The 27,227-nt window shown below is 39.7% G+C and overlaps 1 protein-coding gene across 1 annotated transcript in view; it reads right to left on the reverse strand.

Annotated features, from left to right (window-relative positions):
- The window catches only part of KLHL32 (kelch like family member 32), a gene marked incomplete at both ends in the record, with an annotated part of 96,647 nt that overhangs the window by 11,165 nt on the left and 58,255 nt on the right, over positions 1-27,227 (reverse strand). The window contains one exon of the mRNA XM_082481022.1: positions 4,219-4,945. Coding sequence (XP_082337148.1) covers positions 4,219-4,945 — 727 coding nt within the window. The remainder of the gene's footprint in view (positions 1-4,218; positions 4,946-27,227) is intronic.

Below are 27,227 nucleotides of genomic sequence, written 5' to 3' on the forward strand. Positions count from 1 at the left end.
TGATTTAGTTAGACACTGTAGATTCCTATTTATTCCAGATCTATTTTTCATAAAACAATTTTATAGGCATTTACTGAGAAAAAAATCTTCTTCTCACAACAAACAGCAAACTCATAGTAAGGTGATACTTTTCCCCTCAAACCACTTGCAAACTCAGAATAATTCTCCAAGATACGTGATCTCCATAATTTCCTTGGTCAAAACCTCCACCATTAGGGAAAAAATGATAATAATAAAAAAAAAGAAACTTGAATTTTGAAGAAAAAGCAACTGCACGGGGTTGGCTTGTTTATCATCGTCCGTTCCCCCCCTCAAGTTGAGTTTCCATGTGCATGTCAAGATGTGATTTTAGCTGACACACTTCAGGTCAGGCAACTCGGACCTCTGCGAAACAACAGCATAATACTTTGCTTTAGAGAAGACTTTTCATGTGCTAATCTCTTGAGCGCTTGAGGCGAGGGGAAGCCTCGTTATCCCCAGCTGCAGGTGCAGGAATGGTCCAGAGCTGAACTGCCTGGCAGAGGTCCCCTGCCCCTCTCTGTCCCCAGGGACACTACACCTATAGGGGAGGAGGGAGGTGAACGTATATAGAAAAGTAGGTCTCCAGATTTGCATGTGCACTCCACAGAGGATGTAGGGAAACGAGCATAGTTCAAGTTCTCACTCTTAGGGAAAATATTTCCCGGCTTTTATACGGAATGATTGTTGGTAATGTTGAACTCTAAAGGGTTTGGTGCATTTTGTTTCTCTTTCACTCAAATACTTCACTTTTCAAGCATGTGGCATGCAATTCGTTTGTGAAACAGGTCACGGTGTCAGATGTTAACTGGGACCTGTAAGATTCATCTTTCTATAAAATTTCAAAACCATCTGCCCGATGCTGTACTGTCAATACAGAGAATTTATTTTAATGAATTCTCATCTAGTTTTTAAAATAAGAAAACAAAATAAAATGCGAGCTGTGAAAAAATAAAAAGAGATACGAGAAAAAAATAATAACACAAATATAAAAATATGTTCCACAAGATATGGTGCTCAGAAAACTTGAGAGCTGAACCCTCTTGTGCTGACCAGAGGGTCCAACTAGTTCCAGAGTGTGGAGGGCTCTCTCTGGGCCTTCTGGCAAGTTAAAAAAAACCCAAAGGGGTGGTGGCAGCTTAGGAGTCCCTCCGTCACCTGAAACACCGGTCACACATCTCCTACTGCCAGCATGTGCTTACAGCCTCTTGTTTAACACACTCCCCTTCCCTGCTACCTTTGCCATTGTTTTACACTCTATTATTTTTCATTCCTTCTTGTATTTGTCCCAAAGGAGCAGCAAAGTAAAGCTGACAATGAATCCCAATAATAATAATAATAGAAACCCCTTAAGACTAGTCAGCTTTTGACTAGCAAAGCCTTTAGGAGGCAAGGGGCTGTAGCAGAGGCACTGATGCTTTGACTACAGAAGAGTAAGTAAACGGTCTGTGCGCAGGTCATGTTTTGATGACTCTCCTCAAATACTAGAGCTAGAGACTTATATTTTCACTATTTAATTTATTCACTTACTAAAAACCTGGGCACATTTTCATGTTTACCTTGCCAGCTGGTAGTAGCAGCCTGACTTTAAGACCTGTATTTCCCAGAAACAGCAGCAGGGATACAGCTCAGAAACATCCCTAACTCAGACTCATTTTTTAATTACTTAATTTTAGGCCACATACTTCAAAATTAGGTTCCTTTCTGCATTACTGATTACTCTTGTGCTAACACTTTACATTTGATTATGAACAGTGGATTTTTTGACCAGTGACTACTGATATTTTTTGAACAATAAAACACCTCTCCGTACTATTCCCCTGCCCCCGAATACACACATACAGCAAGCTACGTTCTAGCCCTAAGCAATTAATTAATAATAGAAAGCTAGCTACAGTTATTACAGGTCCATCTACTTTTATTTATAAAATAACTCTATTCAATACACAGAACTCAGTTTTCAATCTATGAGTACATAATTCAGATCAATACCCTACTGAAGTATCACACAGAACGCTCTCGTAATTCATAATAACCTGCCGAATCTAGCAACTCAAAACTGCTAAGCATTTTCTCAAAAGCTATACAAAATAAAACTGAAAAGTCCTGTCTACTTTGTTCCACTGCCAAAATATTGCTTCTTACTGTGACTTTACAACAGAAGTTATTTTGGTAGCATTTTCAAATATACGTGGAACAATACTGATAAAATATTTGTTGTTGGTTTGCCCAGTTTTAGAGTTCACCTAATAGGCTTCCACTTACCTTTTCCCCGATTCAACAGCTGTATTAGAGGCATATCCTTGAACAGAATATCACACTGCTTCTTTAAATAAATGCAGATAGTATTTAAACACACAGGCAGGCAGGCATTTCACTTACGTAACTAAGCACATTAATTAATCCTCAGAATAATTTTTCCTTTCCTAGCATATCTGCAAAGATTAAAAGTAATCTTCAACCAGTCCCACATTTGACTTAAAAATCCCTATCAAATACTTCCTTGGGTTTGTTTGGTTGTTTTTTTGTTGTTGTTGTTTGGTTTTTTTTAATGCAAAAAAAACCCAAATTAAGAAAAAAATATATTTTTTTTCATGTACTGGAGCAAGGACTGCACTCTGATGGATGTTTCTAGTGCTCATTCAATCATTTTATGTGAATATGTTTAACACAATTTCCTAAAAAGCCCCGTTTTTCATAAATAGAGACTGACAAATGCAGACCACAAGGAGGGGGAGAAATCAAGACACAGCAGTAGTAGCATCCATGTATTTGAATTGCCCATCACAGGCACACATCTCTTTCCACTGATGAAATATGAAAGGTAGTGAATAAACAGGGTAATGCTCTGAACGTGGCCAGCTGGTACCCTACAGCAGAAATCCTGTTTCTGTACCGTACCTGAGTCTCAAAGCCCACCGAGTGCACACATCAGGATTACCACACAGCACAAACTTTAGAAGACTCCTTCGATGCCAATTGCTGAAGAAAGCGACACAAGGCACCTGCCAGGGATCTTGGTGATTTTCTGTGTTCTGTCATGCTTTTAGTTTTAATGTTGTTATTCATGATTTTAGTGTATATGTATAAAAACAGATACCTGCTACCTCCCCCGCCAGTGCTTGGGAATCCATTCCCAGAAGACACTTAATCCACATGGGCAGAATGATACACTGCGAGGAGCTCTGCTAACCTAAATTACATACTTTGAGAAGCACAGCAAAGGCCTGAGTAGCTAACTTAATCTTTCATTCATATACCATCTTTTCACCAGAGGGATCTCAGACCAAAAATCCCCAGAGGGTATCTACAGTGAAGATGGCAATCACTGAACATTTTCCTCAAGGGCTGTCCCCATTTACTCATTAACTTCCGTGATAAATATCACAACTTTATAACCTTCTGTGACATACTTCTTACTAAAAGGTGGATATTTTTCAGTCAAATCTTCCGTGGACAGCATCAACCTTATTCCAAAGTACCTAATATCAGAAAAATCACTACAAAGACTGATGACACAATGTCCTCAACTCCCATTAATGTGCACATGTAAAATAAAAATTACATCACACTGAGTTGCAAATGATATGTTAGTTTATGGTTACAAGGCCTATACTATCTACACCATAAAGGTACAATTACGTCCAGGCAGTCCTGTGCACTTGTTATGGACAGTCAGAGCGATTTCTAATGAAGGTCATCTTGGCCTATTACAATATCCTGAAGAGCAAGTGAGAGCCGTTCATACACCTGCCTTCAAGCCCTGGATCTACACAAGCCAACAAGCACTTAATTCTCCATTTCATTATCAGTGGTAGCAGATCATACTACAGAAACTGAGTCTTGTTTTTTGTTTTTAAGAAGCACACAGAATTTTCCATCTGAAATTTGTCCAAAAATGCATTATCATTTTGATTCACTGTGATTTATGAATGGCAACTGGAGGTAGCACATGAGATATACGCAGCTTGGAAACACAGAAACATATTTAGGAGACAAAAAATATTGTATAAGGTATATTATGTTCCTATATTTCTAATCAGGCTTGATTGTATGCTTCCAGGCGTAAATTCTTTGAAATACCCATCCCCTAAGACAAAAGTTATCCTGACATATAAACCGAAGAAGATGTATTAGTTTCATTTGAGACAGTATTTTTGTATGTTGTTAGTACCTCAAACTGTGTGAAACGTTTTCTACCTGATATCCAAAGAAGACCATCCACCACATATCCTGCATGGCATGAGAGCGATCGATCAAAGGACTGTACAAAGGTCCACTTGTTCTTCTTGGGGCAATACCGTTCCACTGTAGGTAACACTTGACGCAATTCGTTCCTGCCCCCTACTGCATAGAGGTACTCGTCCACTGCTCCCAGCACAAAGTGTTCCCGACAGTTCTTCATCGGAGCTATCTCAGCCCAAGAGTTAGTGCGGGGGTCGTATCGACAGGCAGTTCTCACCGCACAAGAGCGCCCTGTGGAGTGCTCTGCCTCTCCACCAGCTACAAAAAGAAAGTCTCCCATGACAGCAACACAGTGGTGGCTTCTCCCTACAGGCATAGGCGCTAGCTCGCTCCAGTTTGCAATCCCCGCGATATGAACGTTCTCTTGATCTACCGGATTGAAGTATCGCAATTCCTTCACTTTACAGATTTCACGTTTTTTCCCACCAATAATGTAAAGAGTGTCTGACTGGAAGCGAGGTTTTGTCCTTCTGGTTTGCCAAACTGGCTGTGCATAGACGCTCTGGTGGTACGCCAAGGCCTCATTAATAAGTGCTGTCGCAGTTTCACTAGCTTGGACAAGAGGATGAGAAAGAGCTACGGTATGCAGCGTATCCACATCCATAAGGCCAAAGCGGACATACTGGAGAAGTTCATCCATGTACTGGTAGCGGCAGTTGTGTTCCAACCACCTCACAGCCAGCTAAAAGTAGGGGGAAGGAAGGGAAAAACAAGACACCAATTATTTGTGTACAATTCCGTCAAAATTTGGTCTTTTGAAAACTGTGCTCGCATTCCAAGAATAGCTATATACTTGCCTCAGCACTGATATCCATCAGTATAAAAAGTAGTTATGAATGCATGTGAGTCAACATAAAAGATACCAACTAAAACTCCACCCCTAATATACATAGAAGCTTTGTATTGCACCAGTCCCCCTAAGGAATTTCCACAGCATTATCAGATTGCAATACCGCTACGCAATACCCTTGCTGTGCAAAATGTTAGTGATACTGCAGGAGACCACAATATCCCAGAATCAAGCTGCTGGAGCAATAATATAAACGTAGGGACTACGTGATCACTGGAGACCATGGGTACACTAGAAAGAAAAGTAAGATTATGGTTAGATGATTAGAAAAGCCCTTTCTCCCCTCCATCTCCCATTCTATTTGTGACAAAATATTGAAGGAATACAACAAAATACATACTGAATCCTTCAATATCTTTTTCCTTCTTCGTTAATTTTACTCATAAAGTGGAGAGAGGTGTAAAGGACCAGAAATCATGCTAGAGAAGAGAGACACAGAGAAGAGGTTCTGCTGGTGCGGGACTTACAGGAAGTGGCAAGGAAGACTCTGAAACTGCTCAGCAATTGCAGCTGGTATCAATAGCCAAAACTAAACATAACCTTTAAATTACGTAAAGCATATTGAAACCAAACAGCTCTAAAAAAGGGCCTAAATCATTTTAAGAACTGTTGTGTATGTTATTATTGAAAACATCAAGTGATGAAGAAATCTGAAACTCCTCAGAAAAACCATCCCCATGCTCAGCTATTCTCTTGGACAGATTTTCCTTTTACCTACACAGGAGCCTAAACCCCTCAGCTCACTGCCTCATTTGCCACCTTTGGGTTTATACCCCAGAGCTCAGAAACCCCCAGACCGGCCCTTGAAATTAATCCACCCATACCGCATGAAAAGCAGCCGGCTACCCTCCTTTTCTTCTCCGCCTCTAATGCATTTCATTATGTGTTGCAGTTTCCTCTTCTCTGAATGAAAAAGTCTCTCAATCCACCTTGGGTCACAATTTCTACGTTTCTGTTGCTTGGCTCACAGTTCTCTTTTACTGAAAGGAAATGCCCCTCTTTCTTAATGTTTGCTGCTGAAAACTGGAAAGTCTTCCTCTTAAGGCTGTAGTAATAGCAAACAGATTGGAAGGATCACTTTGATCATAACCATCTATGCCATGCTTATTTGTCCATCACTACACAAGATTGCCAATGCACTGTGATATTGCTGATTCATGTTTAAGCTTAAGTACTCTTTCCACCTCTTTTTTTTTCTGCAGAACTTCCACAAAGTGTCAGTTCAGTAATGACAGAAAGCATATCTACTATCCACATCATTCTCAATCCTAACTATATTTTCAAAAGTATTTGAAGACCATTCCACCTTCTGGTTGCCTGAAAACATAAACCCCATGTTGCTCTTTCATCCAAGCCGCTAACAAAGACATTGACTAGTTCTGCATAAAGACAGACTCCTCTGCTTGATACTTTGTTTCATCCTGACAACCAGCTCCTGGAGCACAAATTTCTAACTAGTCATGTGATAACAACAGTTTCACCTAAAACTTACTGCCCTGTATTGCTCATGGGAACATCACATGAAGCAGCTGGAAAGAAAGGCTACTGTCTTACTCCAGGCTTTCATATACTCATGGTATATCACATTTATTGCTGTTTCTGTATTCTGACAGAGTGAGAAGATGACAAACCAAAACCACCTTATTAAGGTTCATTTGAAATGCTTTGCTCCACTGTGCTATTCAACCCCTGTGAAACAAAGAATCAATGAAGGGCACCAAAAATTGCAACAGTAGTTCAATCAGTTAAATGCTGTATTGAGTTTCAAACTGTGCATTAGCTATATGTATTTAGACTTGTTAGTAAAAAAAAGGCATTAATTAAATACATTTGGAAGTGTTTATGGACTTGAAACCATTGAGCATTTTATTCATATGTTCTAAATACACCAAATCCAAGTGTCGGGTGTCTCCTACTGAGTGGTTTTAGGCAACTCCCTACTTCATGTCTTAGGCCATGTGAAATCATTTCTCAAAGTCTTCAGAGGCACTTAGCACTCATCATTGACTAGACACTTGAAATTGAAGTGGAATTCAGGCTATCTTCATCACGATGAAGACACCAACTGAATTCGTACCAATTGAATGATGTGTGGGTCGTTATATTAAAAAAAGAAGAATTTAGCAAAACTCAGGTTTTAGCTGTCATCACTTGCATCCACCAGATTGGTTTCTTTTGCTTATAGTTCATGCCTTCACTCACATCTAAAATGGTATCGCGGAGGTACCACCTATGCTATAATGACAGACATTACAGACTCTTAAAAGACATGCACTAATGTAAACGAGGTCTTGGTAACCACAAGGCTTTTAAGTTTAATGTTAATGCCTGTTAATATCTTAGAACATCACCATTCCTCTTTCCTTTATTGTCCTCCCTCCTGCCTCCCAATAAATACTATATAAACACACCAGCAACTCTACATATATTCATACCTTTCAAAGACACAGTATCTGCATTCATTTCTGCATATGGGATGTGTGACAATCTGCAGCAGAAGGGATGGACATCTCCATTACAATACATTTTCTCTGCTGCATGAAGTTGGGCAAAAGCAACATGGTTCATACTGAGTTTGGTCTGCACTGAGAACGTTCCTGGAGTTGTAAAAAATGTTTCACTGAAACCACTAATGCTTAAACTTTCTCTAAAATCACATAAAATCTCTAAACCACTACAGCGATGGTGCAAAGTGATACAAAGATTCTGTTGGCATTCACAGGAGATGTACAATCTATTCCCGGTCTTCAACCAAAACCTTCTCCATCCTTTCCTACACTATTTCATCCCTACTCATCTGTCCTGCATCTTTATTTATGAAAACTTTTGAATCTTTCCAAATTAAATTTATTGCAACCTCCTTGAGGTCCTCTACATGCTGCACCTAAGGGTATCTTTGGTCTACACTACTTCTACCTTTCCGACAAGCAACAGTAATGGGGAGGGTAAAGTGAATCCCAGGCTGTCTTTTGTGTAGGTTGCTACTGGGTCTTACCAGACTCCACGCTTGAGGTTAATGTTAATATTAGTATTAATTTAGAAAGCAGGGCTAAGAACCCTGCACATCACTATGTCACCTGCATGGTATGTAGGCATTTGATAATCAGCAGAGAAGCTCTACTGGGTCGTAGGAAGGCAACAGAGGTCTGGGAATCACAGTGTGTTTAGAAGCTCTTGTCCAAATCAACTCATGACTACGGTATTCTGTGTGACCCACACCTAATCTGTGGCACTCCAAGGCAGAAAAATCGGCCATGAGAGCTAAAAGCTATAATATTTTTAGCTCCTTGTCTTGCTATTGATAACAATGACTGTTACTCAATTTTAAATGCCATAAATCCATTTTGGCACACTCCTTAAAAATAACTGCTAGGAATTTAAGCTACAAATGTAGGTATTTTATATGTATATTCACAGAGTACAGGACCAACTCCTAAATTGTGACACAAGGCTATGGATCAGGTCATATGGTTTTCGGGACACTCGGAAACCAAGCCTTAGACTCCTACATTTGTTTCGCAGTACACATTATTATAGTGCTCTCTAGCAGAACATGGTGTCTCACACTTTGGAGGTATGGAAGAAAATAGAGTTATCTGTGTGGGTGATCAGATATTCTAGTTACTGGATGGTTTGGCAGCTACTGGAAGGCTAGAGAAGTTCAAAAGAAAGAGAATTAAGTTCCCAAACAAGTTGTTTGCTTGTAATAGAAATAGTCACTGATGGACTGTACACTTCTAAATTTCCTTCAGTGTAAAGGAGGCAAATATAACTCTCATGAACACATAGCAGAAGCGCAAGCTTCCATGTAGCATATCAGCAAACATCTGTATGTTTATCAACGCAAGTTCCACTACCTTTCCTCAATTTTTGTTTAATCCAGACTTAGAAACCTGGGGCCTACACATTAACTCCAAAATTCACCCTGTCTATACACCAATTATAGTGCCTATTTTTTACTCTCTCTGGCAGTAGTGATTAGCAACTATAATCAATATCGGCAAAATAAACTCAAAGCCATTATACACTTTATGACACTGCAAGAAAGACACTCAGACTTCTCTAAGGAGATACCAATAGCACTTGAAATTACAACTGTGTTTAAAACGCAAACAAGTAAGCAAGCAAAAACAAAGAGACCATCCACAATTTTGAGTTTTAAAATATTTGTATCGCTGCTAAATAATTTACAAAAATAAGGAAAGACTCCTACTCCTAGCGCCATACAGGCAAATTCTGTTTAAACTGCTAGAAGCTTCTTTCCTATTAATTTTAATGTATGAGCATGTGAGAAAAGGAAGCTACAGCCTAGTGCCTATATCAACTTTAATAAATAATATATTTTGCCATATTCATCTTCTAAACTAAGTAAATGACAAAAGTAGACCCTCAGAAGGACAAGATTTTCAAACCAGATTAATTCTCTTATTCTAATGCCCAAAGGGTTTTTCTTCTCTAAGTTTACATTATTTCATTTAGCAACGGCGTGCATTCTCAAAACAGCAGAAAACAGATGGAAAAATACACTGTGATACAGTTGGAACATACATCTAAACACACCTGTATGTTGGATTGAGATTTCATTGCATTTCCAATGGCTGCTTCTGCTTCCAGCATGGTGCTTCGACAGTCCCAACTCACACAGCCTCAAAGCGTGGTCCATCCCTCCCTGCTGTTAATGGTCTATGTACTACACACGTACCACAGCCAGAGAGGGCACAGGGACAGTGGCGGTTAAAGCTGAATTAAAGAGTACCATCCCTGTTGAAGATAACCCTGCAATAAGTAGTTACCTGGTCTTTCGGGCTGCCAGTTATCCCAGGAAGCAAGAGAGCCTGGTGAGCCTGTGCCTTGCCCGCTCAGCGTTCCCCTTCCTCACTCTGCTGGAGATGTGCCAGACCTTCACTTGACATCACAGCAACTTTTCCAACCAGAAAAGCCAAGCTACTTTACGAGTGCAAAAGCCCGACGTACTCATTAGACCCAGGTTCACTTGGAAACTACTTTAAGTCACCAAGTCAGTGTCAGGAAAAGTTCACGTCCACAGCGCTCCAAGAGAGACAACGCTCCTCTGAGCCTGGGCTCTGTGAGAGGCAGGGGGCACGGGAACTCCATTAAAGTCATCTTGGTCTGATCTTTAGTAGATGTATTCATGTTGTAGTCACACAGACTGCAAAGGAATTATGCTAGTTTATACCATCTAAGGTCTCCAGTAATGGAGATGAAGACAAAAAGTGACAGTGGTGGAAAAAATGAGGTTTTTGGAGGGTTGTGTTTGGGTTTTTTTTTAGCAAAAACAAATAAAAGGAAACAATAAATTTTATAAGGTTTTGAAACAATGAATTCACACTGTCTCATTAAAACAAATGAAAAAAATACAGTAACATAGTGAACATTCTTATTTTAGGAGAAAGGACAATTTTAAATATAGGAAAGTGTAAGGAAGTATTTTCCTGGACTGATATCAGATATATTCAACGTAAATTATCAGATTTCTGCGTGACAATCTGATGATGATATATACCAGGAAAAGAGAAAGAACCACAAATCTCTTCTTTTAACACAAATCTCACTTGAGCAGTCCTTCTGTTGCTTCACATAAGCAAAAATGTTAGGCCAGAAAAAAATCAAATTAATATCTTTATATCATTAGCACATTGGACAGTGCTATAGATCTGCTCCTACTGACTGATAAGCCAAAAAGAGTCATGCAAACAGCACAGTTACTATAGCAATCACTTTAAGGCACTGAAAGAACTTCAAAAAGCAAAACTTGGAGTTTACTAGTTCAGGGTTTGAGTACACCAGAAATACATATTTTGGCTATAAACTTGCCCATGATTTGGCCTCTCCTTGGAGTTTACCTAACTCAGCAAGCCTCGGGCATTCCAGATTGCAATCTCTTGCCTCAGAACCACTCTCTGTCTCAGCTGGTTGTCATCAGCACCACCTTGGCTCTTCAAATCTCAAGTCCAGGAGCAGAATCCATGGATAAACCAGGACATTTACTAAAGCTCTGAAACAAAGTCAATTGAAAGCTATGGAGAAACTTCCACTTTTAAAAAATGAACAGGGACTTCCAAAGGTCCTGAATTTGGATCTCTAAAGGGTCTCAGTCTTTCTCTCTCTCCAGAGACTTCACAGGACAAAATCTGGAGGGTTTTTATTTAAGTATTTTATTTAAGCATTTTATTTAAGTAAGGTGAGCTACATTGGGCTGTATCACCCATTTAAGAATAAAAACATTTGGGAGAAGAATTGTTTCTGGAAAAAACCCAAACCACCAAATGCAGTTTTTTAAAGCTTTAAAGTTCCATGTGAATACTTTTAGAAGTTAGTACATAACCATGTAGCACAGCCTCCAGACTCTCTTTGCAATTGTATCAATCAGGTAGTTACAGTTGTGGGCAGCGTGGAAAATGAGTGGCTCAAATCTAGATCCCGGAGAGCCTTAAAGATAGAAATATTTTTCTTTTTATTTTGAATTAAAAATGTGCATAAAAATAAGACTGTAATGAGCTGCATGTAGAACAATCAAAATTATGAGGTATTTGCATTTCTTTTGCACCTTGAGCCAAACAACTACAAAATTATGCATAGGATTCTCTCAATCTGAACACAGTAAATATTAATAATCTCTGAATCAGCAATGAAATGTCTTTTGCCCCTGAACCTTGAAGAGAGACTTTCCAACTCAAAAAGTTGTAGTACAGTGACTGAGACCATATTTACAAGGCACCAGGCTGAAGCATACGCATGTAGCCTGTGAAAATAAAACTGTGCCATTCCCCCACCCTCTTTACACAGAGACATTTTAAAATTACCTGTTTGTCAGTTTTACAAATGTGTGTCTATGTAAGCAGCCCCTTGTGTGGCGCTGTGTTAGCAAGCGGGCATGCTTTCATTTGCTCACCCTGATTTTACAATCAGAATTAAAATATTTGCTCTGTTAGGGGTGAGTTGATAAACAGGGATTTTAAAATTTCTTTTCTTTTTTTTTTTTTTAAAACGTAAAAAATGAAAGAAAAATGTTCCTCTAGATGTATTATGCCTTTGGGCTCCATTTGAGGGAAGGGAAAAAAGACAGAGAAAGCTACTGTGAAGGTCACAGAGTGAAAGAACTTCCTCAGGGCACAGAATAAATTAAATCCCAAGGAAAAAATAAAATGTGATTTCCAGAGTGTGAGGCACAAACTCAAAATGACAATGATTGACAGCCAAACTATATCCGTGCAATATCGAAGACTGCACGTTCTCATTTACCTCAGTGTAGCCAGCAAGCGCCCATTAAACATCCGTCTGATGCCCAAATTAACCTTCTTGGCAAACTGAAAGAGGCACAAACTATCATAATCAACCTTTCATTATCACAGCAGCCTCTAGTTAAAGGGTCAGAATAATTGTGCCATCAGAGCCCTGATTGTTTTCAATCAACAGACGACTGGAGTGACAGCTCAGTGATGGAGTAGTTTGATGAAACCGCACCAGGCCTAATCAGAGCAGATGAAAGGAAGGCATGATTGGTGCAAATGAACAGTCGTGCCTCTCTTTTTCATTTACAATCTGAAATTACTCTTAAATTTACAGGGTTTTTTCTCCCTTATGAGTACCTCTGAAAGAATGTTTGACTTATTATGAGTTCTGACAGTGCAGAGTTATAAAACACAGGTAGGGTTTTCAGCCCAGGCTTTAAGTGGGTATTCAGCATAATTTTAACAAATTCACTCTTGAAAAGCACAAAATGACTAAAGACTTCCAATGACCTAACCTTTCAGTGCTGTTTGATTAGCAGAACAATTTATCATGGCTCACATTCTTCATGATAAGAGAAGATTAAAAAAAACGGGCAAGGATCTCTTGCAAATGTTTTCTCTCAGCCAATATATTTATTGCATTATTGCTCTCCTGTTCTCTCACACACACAAAAGAAAAAAATTAAAAGAACACTGCATTAATAACCCTTTTCCTCTTAGAATGAATAATGGAATCTAAGCAAGAGATTGTTTAGAGATGAAAGCAGAGACCAATTATCATGCCGCTGACAGCATTAATATTTAGTTTTCTGGTGGGTTGGGTTGTTCATTCCCACATTCTAAAAGATGGGAAATGAATTGATCCCACTAGGTGTTTCTCACCTTACTCATCGGCACAGAATTGAGTGCCTCACAAATGGAAAGAAAAAAAAAAAAACAACCAAACAAAAAAACAACCAGAAGAAAAATTGGGGGCTGCTTAGGCAAATTTGCAAAGAATGGAAGATTGATGTTTCCTGCACCTCCTCAGCGACAGTTCACTTTCCTTCCCAGCCTCAGCCAGCTCCAGTCCCGTGGCTTCCCATCCTCACAACTGCTCTGTAAGGAAGGTGCAGTAAATCAAAAGAAGCTCTTTGTACCTCTGAAGGAAGCAAGTATTTCAAGTGACAAGTGGTAAATCTTTTGTTCTGTGATCTTGGTCATCATCAGATGTTCTCTAGACTGTCAAGCATCACAAAATGCATACAAACGTTCAGGTCAGCATACCGAAACAAAAAAGCAACTTAGAAGCAAAGATTAATGTTTGCCTGAAGGGGGAGCGGATAGAGAAGACTGATCCAAACACCAAAGGCTTTTAAGAAATTTTGTTTCCTGCACCTTTTCCTCACGCTAGAGAATGGAAATTTTAATTCCTTAAAAGTTTGGGGCTGTAAGCAGAACATTCATCTAAGTGAAAAACACAAGTGCCCTCAGCTGAAGAAGCTGTGAGCAGGCTTGCACATCCTTTCTGACCCAGAAGGTGCCATTTTCACTTGTTCCTCTTTCACTTTAATTCATTGAAGTCTACTGTTGGTGTAAGTAGGTTGACAGGACCAGGCTCTCTGGTGCTTTTTCTTTGTATAGTGAGAAAACTCTTACTACCCTCAGATAGCACAAAGGCTTCAACCCAGCCCAATTAAGGAATATCTATTAGCTCCAAGTCCTAGATAAAAGAAGCATGACAAAAGTTTCCTAGTCTGCCAGTGACTTGTCAAGTATTTCTCCCCAGTCCTTCCACTCGCTTGTCAGTGGAGTTCCACCTTTCCTCCTGTTTCAATTATTAAAATGCCCAACCTTTTCCAAATATAAAGACACTCTTTACAATATGCATATGGATTTAGGGAACTCTTGGGAATGACACCAAAACATTCCTAACACAACAATGAAGAAGGGAAGTAACAGTTTGGGAAGCCGCCAGCACATGCTTTGTTTGTTGGATGGAGCAGAGGGAAGGCTCAGAAGCAAACATGCTTCTCTCTACACAAATAGCAAAGTTTCACATTCACATTTTCCCACCACAAGGATCACACCACGTATTCAAATGCTGACATCCTGCCATTTGTCCCCATTTCTTACCCAGCCATCCCCACACTAGTGCTTCAGCAGTGGCATTGGCTTTGTGTACAAGGGGGTCCCTGAAGTGCATTCCCAAACAGCAGTCTGAGAGCACAGCTGGCAAGAAAAACAAAACGTGCATCCTTCCAGATCCAACCATAATCACTGCCACCCAGTCACAGACCCAGAGCTTCACAGATAGACAGGGCTTGGAGGACTGAGGGATGGGACAGTAGGCTCAGGCGGTAGAGAGGGAAGCCAAACATAAACAATTTATGGCTTCAAGAAATACAGATCAGGAGAGCGAAAGCACTTGTTAGCGTACGTTCTCCCGATCTCTTATCAGTCTGCAAAAGCGGCGGTAGATTTGACCAGAGTACTACTTTAGGAAGCTTTTGGTCTGCTAAATAAGAAATGCTACACCTCTTGGTTGGGATCTATGTGATGTCAAGAGGACAACCTGCAGCTTTCAGACCAGCAGCCTGCGGTCTGTGAGCCACTTTGCAACAGGCAGAAATTTGATTTTGATCTTTCAGCACTGAATAACATGCAGCAAGCAGAGCTGTCAGCCAAAGTCTGTCTAGAAGCACGAATGATGCATTTCATGATATGATACTGTGATTAAGGTAGCGGTACATAATGCAGCTGTATTAATAGCAAACATTTATCAAAATTAATGGTGTTAAAGTGAATCACAATGTATTAAAAATATTTCTCCATTTTTCTCAAGTGCTGATAAGATCTATCGTCTTAAAACATTTAAGCTGTAAGGCATCGATCACCAGTAGCCTGATTTCCTCACAGGGCTGCTAGACCAAAATATTGTCCTGCACAGTCTTCAACAGGTACAAGGAAGGACACATAACCTACATGACTTTGGCAGATTTCTTAGTCAAAATTAAACAGCTCCATTAGTAACAGCTGTATCTACATATCAAAAAAAAACCATACATGATTCTGCACAACATCTTTGAGAGAAGGAAGGAATTCTTTAGCCCAAAGACAAACTCCCCACCAACCATATACATCCCCTGCATTCTCAGTCCAGTGGTTTACCACAAGTTTCCTTCCTCCCTGGTGCTACACAGTGATACTGGCCTTCCCAGAAAGGCCATTATTTTATAAAAAAGGTTGTGAGAGGCAGTGTTAATTCCAATTTTTTTTATGCATGTGTTTCCTGCGAAACACATAGGAAAAAATGTCAATTTTACAATAACAATTAGGAATAGAATGTACAATTTTCAAAATTGTATTAACTTCTTTTACCCACTTTATCCAATGCATTTATCTTACCATTTCTTATATTCGCTAGAAACAAGACTAGACAGAAGCCTACCTAGAAGTCATTGACTAACCTCAATAAACGTATTTCAGCTTTTTAAACTTCTAATAAAATAACTATGATCAAAAGTCAACTTTACAGAAGGTTAGCTGGACTACATTAATATATAACATTATATATGGTAATGAATCATATTCTATTAAAGCAAAGAGTTGCTATAATGGAAAAACTAAACTTTCATCTACTCAAGCTCAAAGTGAAGTAAGGTAGGGACAGAAGGTAAACTCTCAGCTGTTGTAAATTATCACAGCTCATGGAAGTTTGCCATTTTACACCTTCTGGGGAATCTGAACTTCAAAATTATATAGCACTTTCCTTCCAAGTATCTCAAAGCAATTTATAATCAGTAAAGCTCAAGCTTCTTTGAAAGAAGTGTACATTTCAACCACTTTCCTAACATGGGAACTATAAGAGAGAAAAATTAAGTGATATGATGGAAGACAGCAATGGTACAGCTGACACAATCAAAATCTTCTGTCCCCTCCACCTGTCCACAACTGAGTCTCTTCACCCCACTACCAAAGTTCTGTGGAGTCTTCTGTGCTCCACGCTACTGGATGAAAGCTGGTGAGATGCAGGTATCTAAAACAAAAGACAGAAATGATCTCTAAATATCATCTGAAAAAAGTATTTGAGATATTTTTGCAGCTGAAAAGCACATCTTCATACAGGCACCAAAATGCTGCACTCTTTCTTAACCTTCTGGTAGCAGCAAAGACAAAACTATCCTGTAGTGTGCTGCAAGAGAAGGGCGTTCCTGTGTGATCAAGTACTCAAAGCACGGAGTAGTTTCCTTTACAGTCCTTTGGAGCTTCTCTACAAAGGAAGATCTACAAATGTGCTCCTTGTACCTAACTCATTCTTCTGCTATGATGGAAGGCATAAGCAAGGCCCAGTGCAAACCCTAGCAATGACACTCCATATGCACAGTTGTGTGTTTAAAGCCTGTATGAGCCAGTGTGTGGTCCTTATTCCAACAGACTTTACAGCTCCCCCACTCCTGACAACCAGTCTTTTCCTGTGTGCTGCAATGACTTATCACACCTGGAAGTGTACACAAATAAAATAAATGAGCTGGGATTGATCACACTGGAAAGGCTTTACTTACTCCTGCAATCAGAGTAAATTTTGTTTTAACAAGATCATCGGGGGTTGGGGGGAGTGAGGGGGTGGTGACAATCTATCCAGAACAAAGCAAAGCAATAAAACCAAACCCAAAATATGGCATCCAGAGACAGCACTTCACTTTTTCCTTTCAAACAGGTCCAGCCATAAAGATAGAAATGACAAGCAAGCTCCCCCCATCATGAACATTACTAAAATGTACCTTCATAGGCTCCTAAAACCTGTGGATCCTAATAGATCTGCCTCTCTTTACTAACTCGATTGAACGGCAAGAAGCTCTCTGGTAACAACTTCTTGCCATCTATGCTCTAACGCATCACGAAATGCTCAAGTTTGGACCCTTCATCATCTGTCATGATGGTAAAACCAACATTGCTAGGTGATTCATCTCTGATAAGTTTTTCTGAAGTTGCAATGAACAGCAGCTTATCTCATCACAAACACAGCTGTCTAACTAGGACTCTTAACTGTAATTTGGTTTCAGTTTAAGGAGATCAAAGTTTATGACTGCATTTCTCTTTTCTCAAACAGGGTGAGGACAGAGCGCATGGGAGGTGGAAGAAGCGGGTCTCCCCCCACTCAGCAGCCATCATTTCAAAGTCTGGAATTCCTCATTTTTATTTTTAAAGGAAACATTCAGGCTGACATCAAATGCACTGAAACTGTACGTAGCCACATTTAGCATTAAAATAAGTTGCTGGTACATAATTATAAGAGGAAATTACAATCTTTCACCATCCGATACACATTGTTTTTATTCCTATTTCTCTCTTGTTATTTTTTCCCTTGAAATATGTTTTAGAAGTATAGTGGCTCTCTATGGAGACAGGAATCTACAAGCTTTCATTGGTAAAAATTGTTAGAGAATGAAATAGGCAAAAAAAAGACAAAATTCTATAAAAATGCAATTCAGCTCTGTGAAAATTAGTCTAAATGGTTCTTGAATGCAGAAAGATTCCTATTCCTTTATTCCCTATTGTTAGGGTATAATTTTCTATGGATTTAATAGGCAAATCCAACAAATCACATAAAAATGTATCATTTTCTATAATAATCTTGACAACAGCTATACAGAACTTGTATGTCATTAATATCTTAGGTCACACACAAAAATGAACATCCAAGTACATACTCTCCTTAGTCGGTTTATATATATATATATGTATGCTTTCAACATGCCATGTTACTACAAAATCACCAAGGTCAATTTTTCCAAGTGAAATCACCAGGTGGTTTTGTCGGGTTTTTTTATCCAGTGATATCACCAGCACCTTCACTACAGGAATATTATTTCTGTTTTGTTCTTCTTTACTATTTTAATGAACCCACTAAGCCCTTTGACAAGGACAGTGTCCGCTTACCCATCCGGGTGGTACAACCAAAAGCTGTCTGAGTGTCCCCTACTTTCTCCCAGCCATTTCATCCCCGCACTTACCGAACATTAGCCACTGAAGTCCATGTTATGCATTGGTCAGCCTGATTCTTCAACTCTGAAGTGCTGCTGGAACCCCATTTTAACGTGGACGAGCCCACTGATATTAACTGTGGGAACATTTAGGCCTTTTCCTGTCAGCAGACAATTTACTTCTGCTTTCTCAAATTCTGGGAAGAATGTCCCTCAGAGGACAGCATGACAACAACAAAGTTACAGATTTATTTTAGGAGTTGGTATTTCTTTTCACTGATTTTTCACAAAGGGATATTTTTTCCCCATCTCTTTTTTTAAATACAAAAAGAACCAGCAAGTACACTAGCAGAAGCTCACTCAGCTTTTTTGAGAACAGAGTAATTTCCCTTTTCATGAAATCACATCTTAATGATGTCAGCTTTATTGACTTTGATTTAATCCCCACATGATGGGCTTCAGATTAACACAGGACTCATATTATTTTTAAGTCATGAGTTAATTTTTCAAAATAAACTAATTGTCCTAAGAATGCTGTTTCTTTTAAAAAGTGACTTAAACACTTAGAGCCACATTTGTAAATGCATTTAAGATCACAAGCATATGTCATGAATGGGGAACGTCAGAGCTTCCTTACTACAAAATTAAACCAAACATAAATTTATTATTTAAACCAACTAAATCACATCTAAAGCAAACTGAAACAACTGCAACTGCTAAAAGGTGAACCTCATAAAATTCAGACCTATACAGTTTCACACAAACGTTAAAATAAGATCCACCCTAAAGGAGTAGTTTGAAAGCTTTTCAGCACAGATTCTCACTTCAGAGACTGTGATCTTTCCATCTGTCATTACTATCCCACATAGACCTCTAGCTTGGAAGCCACTTCACAGTGAAGCTTCTTAAGATCTTTTTGACAAATGTATTCGTCATAATTTCTTCCATTTCTCCAAGGGAGTCCAAGGTGATCAAAGGAGTATAAGGTCCCCTTTGTCATGAGACAACGGAACTCCCAGCTCTGCAGTTCACTCACACATCTGGAAGCTGCCAAGGGTCTCCCTGTTGGAGTAATCAAGGACGTGCAGGAGTGCCACTGCTTTTTCATCTCCTTGTTTCCTCACACTCCTGGAGCCACTAGTGTCCTGGTCCTGAGGCAGGAAAGGAGGGCAAGAGACCAGCATGGCTGAGTCGAGACCTACCGGTCAAACTAAAGGGCAAGAAAGAGATGCACAGACAGTGGAAGCAGGGACAGGTATCCTGGGAAGAGTATAGGGACACTGCCTGGTTGTGTAGGGATGGGGTCAGGAGGGCCACGGCACAAGCTGAACTCGGCAAGGGACACAAACCATGATAAGAAGGGCATTCAAGGTCAGGTTGGACAGGGCTCTTAGCTCAACTGGACCAATGGGCCGAGACCAATGGTATGAGATTCAACAAGGCCAAGTGCTGGGTCCTGCATTTGGGTCACAACAACCCCATGCAGCACTACAGGATTGGGGTGGAGTGGCTCGAAAGCTGCCTGGCAGAGAAGGACCTGGGGGTGTTGGTGGACAGCCAGCTGAATATGAGCCAGCAGTGTGCCCAGGTGGCCAAGAAGGCCAACAGCATCCTGGCCTGTATCAGGAATAGTGTGGCCAGCAGGACTAGGGAAGTGATCATCCCCCTGTACTCGGCGCTGGTGAGGACCCACCTTGAGTACCGCGTTCGGTTTTGGGTCCCTCACTACAAGAAGGACATTGAGGTGTGGGAGTGTGTCCAGAGAAGGGCTACAAAGTTCGTGAGGGGTCTGGAGGACAAATCTTATGAGGAACGACTGAGGGAACTGGGGTTGTTTAGCCTGGAGAAGAGGAGGCTGAGGGGAGACCTTATCACCTTCTACAAGTACCTGAAAGGAGGTTGTAGGGAGGTGGGGGCCGACCTCTTCTCCCTGGTGACAAGCGATAGGACGAGAGGAAATGGGTTCAAGTTATGCCAGGGGAGGTTTAGATTGGATATTAGGAAACACTTTTTCACTGAAAGGGTTATTAAATATTGGAATAGGCTGCCCAGGGAGGTGGTGGATTCACCATCCCTGGAGGTGTTTAAAAAAAGGGTAGATGTGGTACTTAGGGACATGGTTTAGAAGTTATTTTTATCAGGGTAGGTTAAAGGTTGGACTTGATGATCTTAAAAGTCCCTTCCAACCTCAGCAATTCTATGATTCTATGATCTGGTCAGAGATGTCCCCACTCATTGCAGGGGAGGATGGATTAGATGACCTTCCAAGACAAACTATTCTATGATTCTATGAGTGATAGTACACAACAACAGCTGGTCAGATCTCAGCAGCCATGCTCAACTGCACCCACTTAATAGCAAGTCTAGACATATGGGTGCAAATTTACTTCATCTAATTTTACCCACTTAGTTTAGGTGTAAGCAGAAACACTTAACCCCAAAACTGGATTTTAGCTATCTTAACATATAGATGACAATTTGTATGGTTTTAGACAACATGAAATTCAGTTTTCTTTCTCCATCATCTTTGGCTCCATAGTTACAAATAGAGGTACTGCTTCTACCAGGTCCCAAAGAAAAACTTGTTGAAATACAGACCTGGGAATTCTCAAAAGAGCTTCTCATTTTCTATCATTTTTAACAAGCTGTCATGGTTTGGGCCAGATTGGCCACTGAAACAGACAACAGATGCTCTCCCGCGACTCTCCCAAGGAAAGGAGGGAGAGAGAGAAAGAAATGAAAATTTAATGAAAATATTAATAAAATAACAAAAAGAAAACAATTCTGTATATATACACAATATATACAAAACTGCATCTAGCTCCCAGGATGACGACCGTCAGGCAGTGGGGAAGTCCCAGACTAGACACAGCAATGGACAGGAGCTGGACTCTGGGTCTGGATTCAGGAATGCACAGATTGTGATCAAAGGTGGATGAACAGATACAGCCCTCCTCAGACGTCGGCCATTGAAGAAAGAAGGCTGACCCTTTGATCCTTCAGCTTTTATACTGAGCATGAGGCAGATGGGATGGAATACCCTGTTGGTCAGTTTTGGGTCATCTGTTCATTCCGCTCCTCCCCGCAGGTGCGACCTCTCTATGCTTTTCCACTTCTGACCCTCCAATGGGGCAAATAACAAATTAAGCTGCCCTTGACTGTTATAGCAATAAGTATAAGCAAGAGCCTCTCTGCATAACATCCCTTGGCACAAATTAGAAACAATCAGGTCTTATCTCTGGGATCTTCACACTCTGGGAGTTAACAGCGTCTGGACAATACGCTGTTAATTTCAGAGAGTTCAGTTCATTAGAAGAAGCTTAGCTGTAAAGTAAAATTACTGAACAGAAAATTGGTTCTGTTTTACCTCAAACCAGGACACAAGATTAAATCCATCAGAAAGCAATAAACAGCTTTACTGGGATTTTGAAAGAGTAGAGATTACTAACATTTGTAAATCTGAATGGAAGATATTAATTACTGTTACTGTTACTGTATGTAACAACAGATTGCCTCACTTGATCATCCATGGTATCTGTGGGTTTTAGACTTTATGTTGTTCTTTTCTTTAACTTAAAAATGAGTGTCATGTATACTTCCAACCACGCCTGCTTTCACAACAGCCTCAGCAGCTTTCTTTTATGTAACCATATACCTGTGTATTAATACAATTATATTTCAGCTAATCTCCAACAGATCAGTGTCACAAAAAGCATAACAGTCAACAGAAACCCCACCACAACAGACTAATTCAAATGCAGAATGCAGTATCACAGAAGCAGTCTTGCCGTGTGCACACCTTGGTGTCCTTTTTTGGCTTTCTAAATCAAAGCACACATCCATTGCTTACCTGAAGAGGTGACCTAAATTCAAGAGCTGTGGGCACAGCAGCCTTCCTAAATACTGGTGATGCTCTGTGCAGTTCTGAAGTTAATCTGGGATAAATAAGGTGAGGCAATATTACTGTAGGACACTGAGGCAAAAGTAATGCCCTCCAGTAATTCTCTATTGCTCACAGCAAAAGCAGCAAAATAATCATTTTTCTGATTGGAACTGACATGTATCAAAAAGAAAATCAGAAGAACACACAGTTGCTCTTAACATAAACCTAGTTTTAATATAGCAAATCCCTTTCTATACCGCTACACTTGATAAGTAACAGTAACAAGATTAGCTAACATTCAAGAAATAACAGGTAGAAACTTTCAAAAGTTCAGAACAAAAGCACATATAAAGTTCACAGAACTTTACAGTAAAGGACAAGATTAAGAGCCCATCAGATTTAAGCTAAGGCAGACAAAGGGGGAAGGTGTTTCATAAAGTAAGGGGACAGTGCCAATGGGGGCAGCATTCATTTACACAATAAGTCAAAATGCTGCTACTATTACAAATAATGCAGAAATTATATCAGGAAAAAAATGCGTGACCCAAGCACATCAGCAGAGTGTGAGATTCAGCTGCCTCCATCCACTTTGGCCTGCATTAACCCTGTCTAGTCTGCAGCTCCAGTGGATACTGACCTCCTTGCAGGTCCTGGGCCACAACCGCCAACTTGGCCTATATATCATGGATATCCCACCAAAAATGCTGCACATGCCTAGTTTTATAAAAATGAAACCCACACAAACTGTTGAGAGACTGTAAGGAATATTACCATTGCACGCAGTCAGTTCAGGTGAGATACTTGTGATTATGAGGCTTAGCCTTAGGAAAAGGAAACAGACAACCCACCATAGGTTATGTTTTCACTCTATTTTTACTTGAGGATAACTATATATTCTTGCTTACAGCTAGTCATGACACACCGTGCAACCATCACAAATCCAGCACAGTGGATACTGGGATTCAAGGGTGGCTCTTTGGAACTTTTACATAGACTACTCATAGAAAGGCTACTGAAAAGAGGGTGAAACCACAGCAAAACAGGCATGGGCAATATGCTAATTTTCTCATATAGCCTCACCAATTCACCTTGGCCTTGGTACGTTTTAAACTCCTTTTTTTCCCTCCTATGCCTTTCTTGATAAGAGGCTGACAGCCACATTTTAGTGTGGTGGTTTTCTACTTAGGCTAAATACTCACTAGGGACGAGCATTAGACCACCAGACATGATTTCACTTATTGCCCAAGAGAGCACTTAAGCTTATTTCTTGAACAGTGAAAGGCTAATATACTGTTCAAACACAATGTTGATTACTGAGATGGTTTCCTTCACTTAATATTTTATGTCGTTACTTGTTTTGCGCTAAAACTTAAGTTCACGTTTAGCAAGACACTTAGTCCACATTTCATCAAAACATATATATACCCCTGAGAAACATGAATTTTGCTCTCTCCATGTTAAAAATTGCTCTGTAGAATCAAAAGATTGACGGAAAAAAAAATATCAAGTACTGCACTGAAAAGATGGCAAGCTTGTACTGGAACACGACAACCCACTTTAGAAACTGCTGTTCTGCATAGGAAAATGTGGGCATCACTGGAGATGTATGGAAGATGTCTGTGGGCCTGTCTTCAGTGGAGAACCGTTCCATCGTAACAGTCTGCTATAATGCGTACATCACAAAATTTCCAACAGCACTGTCTCTCTGCCGGAGAATACTTCTGGCCCTCCAAAAATGCCACCAGGAGATTCAAAATGGAGCTCAAGCACAAGAAAAGGCAGTTGAAAATGGGGCACTTTACTCTCCCTTAGAAAAGGATAAACAGGACTGTTACAAGAAAATTGGATTAACGCTCATATTGACCTGTAACACTGCAGTCTTCCTGTCTTTTATTTTTCCATTTATTCAAGCAAAGACAATTCTCTAATGCAGAGGCCCAAGACTGATTTTGCACATCATATCCACAATAACAAAAGGAATACTTGTGCTATATATTCATACGTGGAACATCTGCTTCAGGAACACGAATTCACAAGGTGCACACAAGGAAGTTAATAGGGCGGGAATGTCTTGGGAGCCTAGTCCTGGAGAAGACACAACATAGTTGCATGCTTTCTAGCTGAATAAACTACTCATGCAGTTTTATCTACCAATTTTTCCTAGATTGCTTGCTTATCAGTTGATTACCAAGAAACCAAGTTGCATGGCAAAGTGGAAAAAAAACCCAAACAAACAAAAAACCAAAAACACACCAAGAAAAAACTCCTAACCTTAACTTCAGAAGAAGTATTGGCAAATACTAAAATGGATCTATTTTTAATGTTAGCCATTTAAAAAAAAAAAAAAAAAATCATCCTTTAACAACCTACCTAACCAGTAGCAGAGAAGGAAGAAACTAATCTATATTGATCTCATGTTAAGATTTTTTGTCAAATGTGATTCGAGAGTTCACCTTGGATCAAGTGCAGTATTTACTACAGTCTCATTTGACCGATGTACTGCTGGGAGACAGAATGATCCAGTAGATATTTCAACCTTTAGGTATTAGTATGATCCTTGAAATATTAACATTTAAGCCTCATGACACTGCAGTTTTTAATAATGAACATGATAAGGCATAACTATACTACAACATAGGCTTAAATCTTTGGCTTGCTTTCTACTTGCTAAGGTTCCAACAAGAAGCCCTCTACTGCTAGATTTCTCTGAGAACACGTTCTGCCGTACAGGGTTGGTTACCTTTTCAATTATCAAGGGAAAGAATTCATCTGCTTCCTTAAAGTAGAGCCAATGAGCCTTTCTAGTAATGGCCAATTATGAAAAGGTTCACTTTTCACTTCATGATAAACTAGACATTTATGTCCTCATCATGACTGTTTTCCTATGAAAAAAAGGCGTGCTGCACAGCTCATGATGAAGAGGAAAAGTACCAATTTTTTTTTCCTCCAACTTCAAGATTCTTCTTTGGTTTTCTTCATTTTTTCATTTAATCCTTTCTTCCATGTCGCTGCTTTAAGTTTACTCCCATTTCAATGCAGCCAACAAATCATAAATTTCATATATACAGAATAGTATTTCATAATCTCACATGCTAGTAAAAAGTAAAAAAAAAAAAAATCAATACGAAAACAAATCCTGCCACCTAATAATCATTGTTAATGGCTTAGCCTAGGTAAAAAAACCCCTAATGATGAAGGCAAGTAAACTGCTCCAATCTCACAGCCTACAGAGGTTTTCTGGTGGGCTTTCTTTTTGTTGTTTATTTGTTTATACATCACTGTATTCCTTGTCTATTGTCTACACTAAAAATAAGACACCTACATTAGGCCAAAGCATTTCATAAGATTTTAAGAGGTAGAAATAGGAACGATCTACTTAGTTGGTCCACTTTACGCAGTTTGGAAGTCACGCTTTTCTTTTTGAAAGAAATAAAGAGGCATTACAGTAGTACTCTACATTAAACCACATCCTGGTATACTGACATTCATAATATTGTTAAACTTGGTTAGCTCAAGGTTATATTTCACCATATTCACTAAAATTGGGCAACTGTGACTTGATACTCTAACAAAAATCCAAAATGTGCCAAATATAAGCTGCAGTCACTTCAGTTTAAATCACTTTTACACGTCACTCTGTGTACATATTTGGATGCATTAAAATAACTGCCTTAATCTTTACGTGCATTAGGAGCGAATCGCTCACTGGATACTGGGAATTTAAACTAGTGAAAATAACTGTCTTCTGCAGACAGTAGCACCCTTCCTAGAGGTTCTCTGAGGGAAGCTTTAATTTGTGTTTAGGGCTTCATGGGAGCCCTACTAGTAACGGTGCCTTGGGGACACGCTGAATTTGTATCACCATAACACGCATGCATGTGTGTGCGCAGGAGGCCACACTAGTCGCAGGTAAGACAGACAAATCAAACGGTCGCATCCCCCATCAGCTTTTCTATTATCTGCCCCACTTTGTGCCAATTTCCTCCAGCTTCCCCAACACCTCTTGCTTTGCTGTTCTTCCTTAAGACATGGGATGGGGATTTGTCAAAGTCAATGAGCACTTTATTACAGTGAGAGTGCTCAGTAATGAACAATTCAGCAATTTAATGAGATTCTGTAGATCTGTCTCCAGCCTGTCCATCAAGTTTCACTTCTATAAAGCACCCTGACACTAATCCTCTGGCATACCCAATCTTCACCCTGGGCTGAATATTAGATTCTTCCATGGTATATTGCATTACCACTATAACCTTAGCAAAAATGATGAACTTAACTACACTTGAGGCAATATAGCTGGTCTGATTTGATTTTCTTCTATTGGGTTGACTATGAGGGAATTACTTATTTACTAAGATAAAGCAAAACCCCAGTTTCTTATTGCCTTCTGAATGCCTAAATTAGTAAATATATATGTGTCTTTTAATTCATTCTAGGGACCTGGAATATTTATAGATATGTATTTATTCTTGGTTGTACAGACTGAATTAAAAAGACACACGCACGTTTTGCCTGCAGCAGAAAACTAGTTTAAAAAAAATTCTTCGGAACAGCATTAGTAACCTTTAGAGAGGCAATTATGATAACACTTAAATGGACAGTGTGGAGTTTGTTGTCACTCAAAAAGCAGCGTATTACCTATAAGTATCTCTCCCCAGTATGACCCTGCAACAGAAACAGACGCTTTGTCATATTTGCCTCACAAAATGTTCATTGACTGGAGTGCACACAATTAAGAAAATTATTTCTGAGTTCTTCCTGCAGGACAGGACAATGACACAAGATTTAAAAACTCCCACTTCCCAAACTTTGTTTCAGCAGGTTGCATAGGGCACATCACTCTCTATATGCTTGTTCATTACTGTAATAATACTTATGTGGCTTTCTGTAGCAACTTTTCTAGCAGAAGTATACCCAACCACGTAGCTAGGAGATTTCACTAGCCCTGCAGTGAAATTATGATAAAACACAGTTGGCCAATCAGCCATGCCCCATATATGAACTTGTACATCAAA

The sequence above is a fragment of the Vanellus vanellus genome (assembly GCF_965231255.1).
Source record: "Vanellus vanellus genome assembly, chromosome: 3".
Lineage (NCBI taxonomy): Eukaryota > Metazoa > Chordata > Aves > Charadriiformes > Charadriidae > Vanellus > Vanellus vanellus.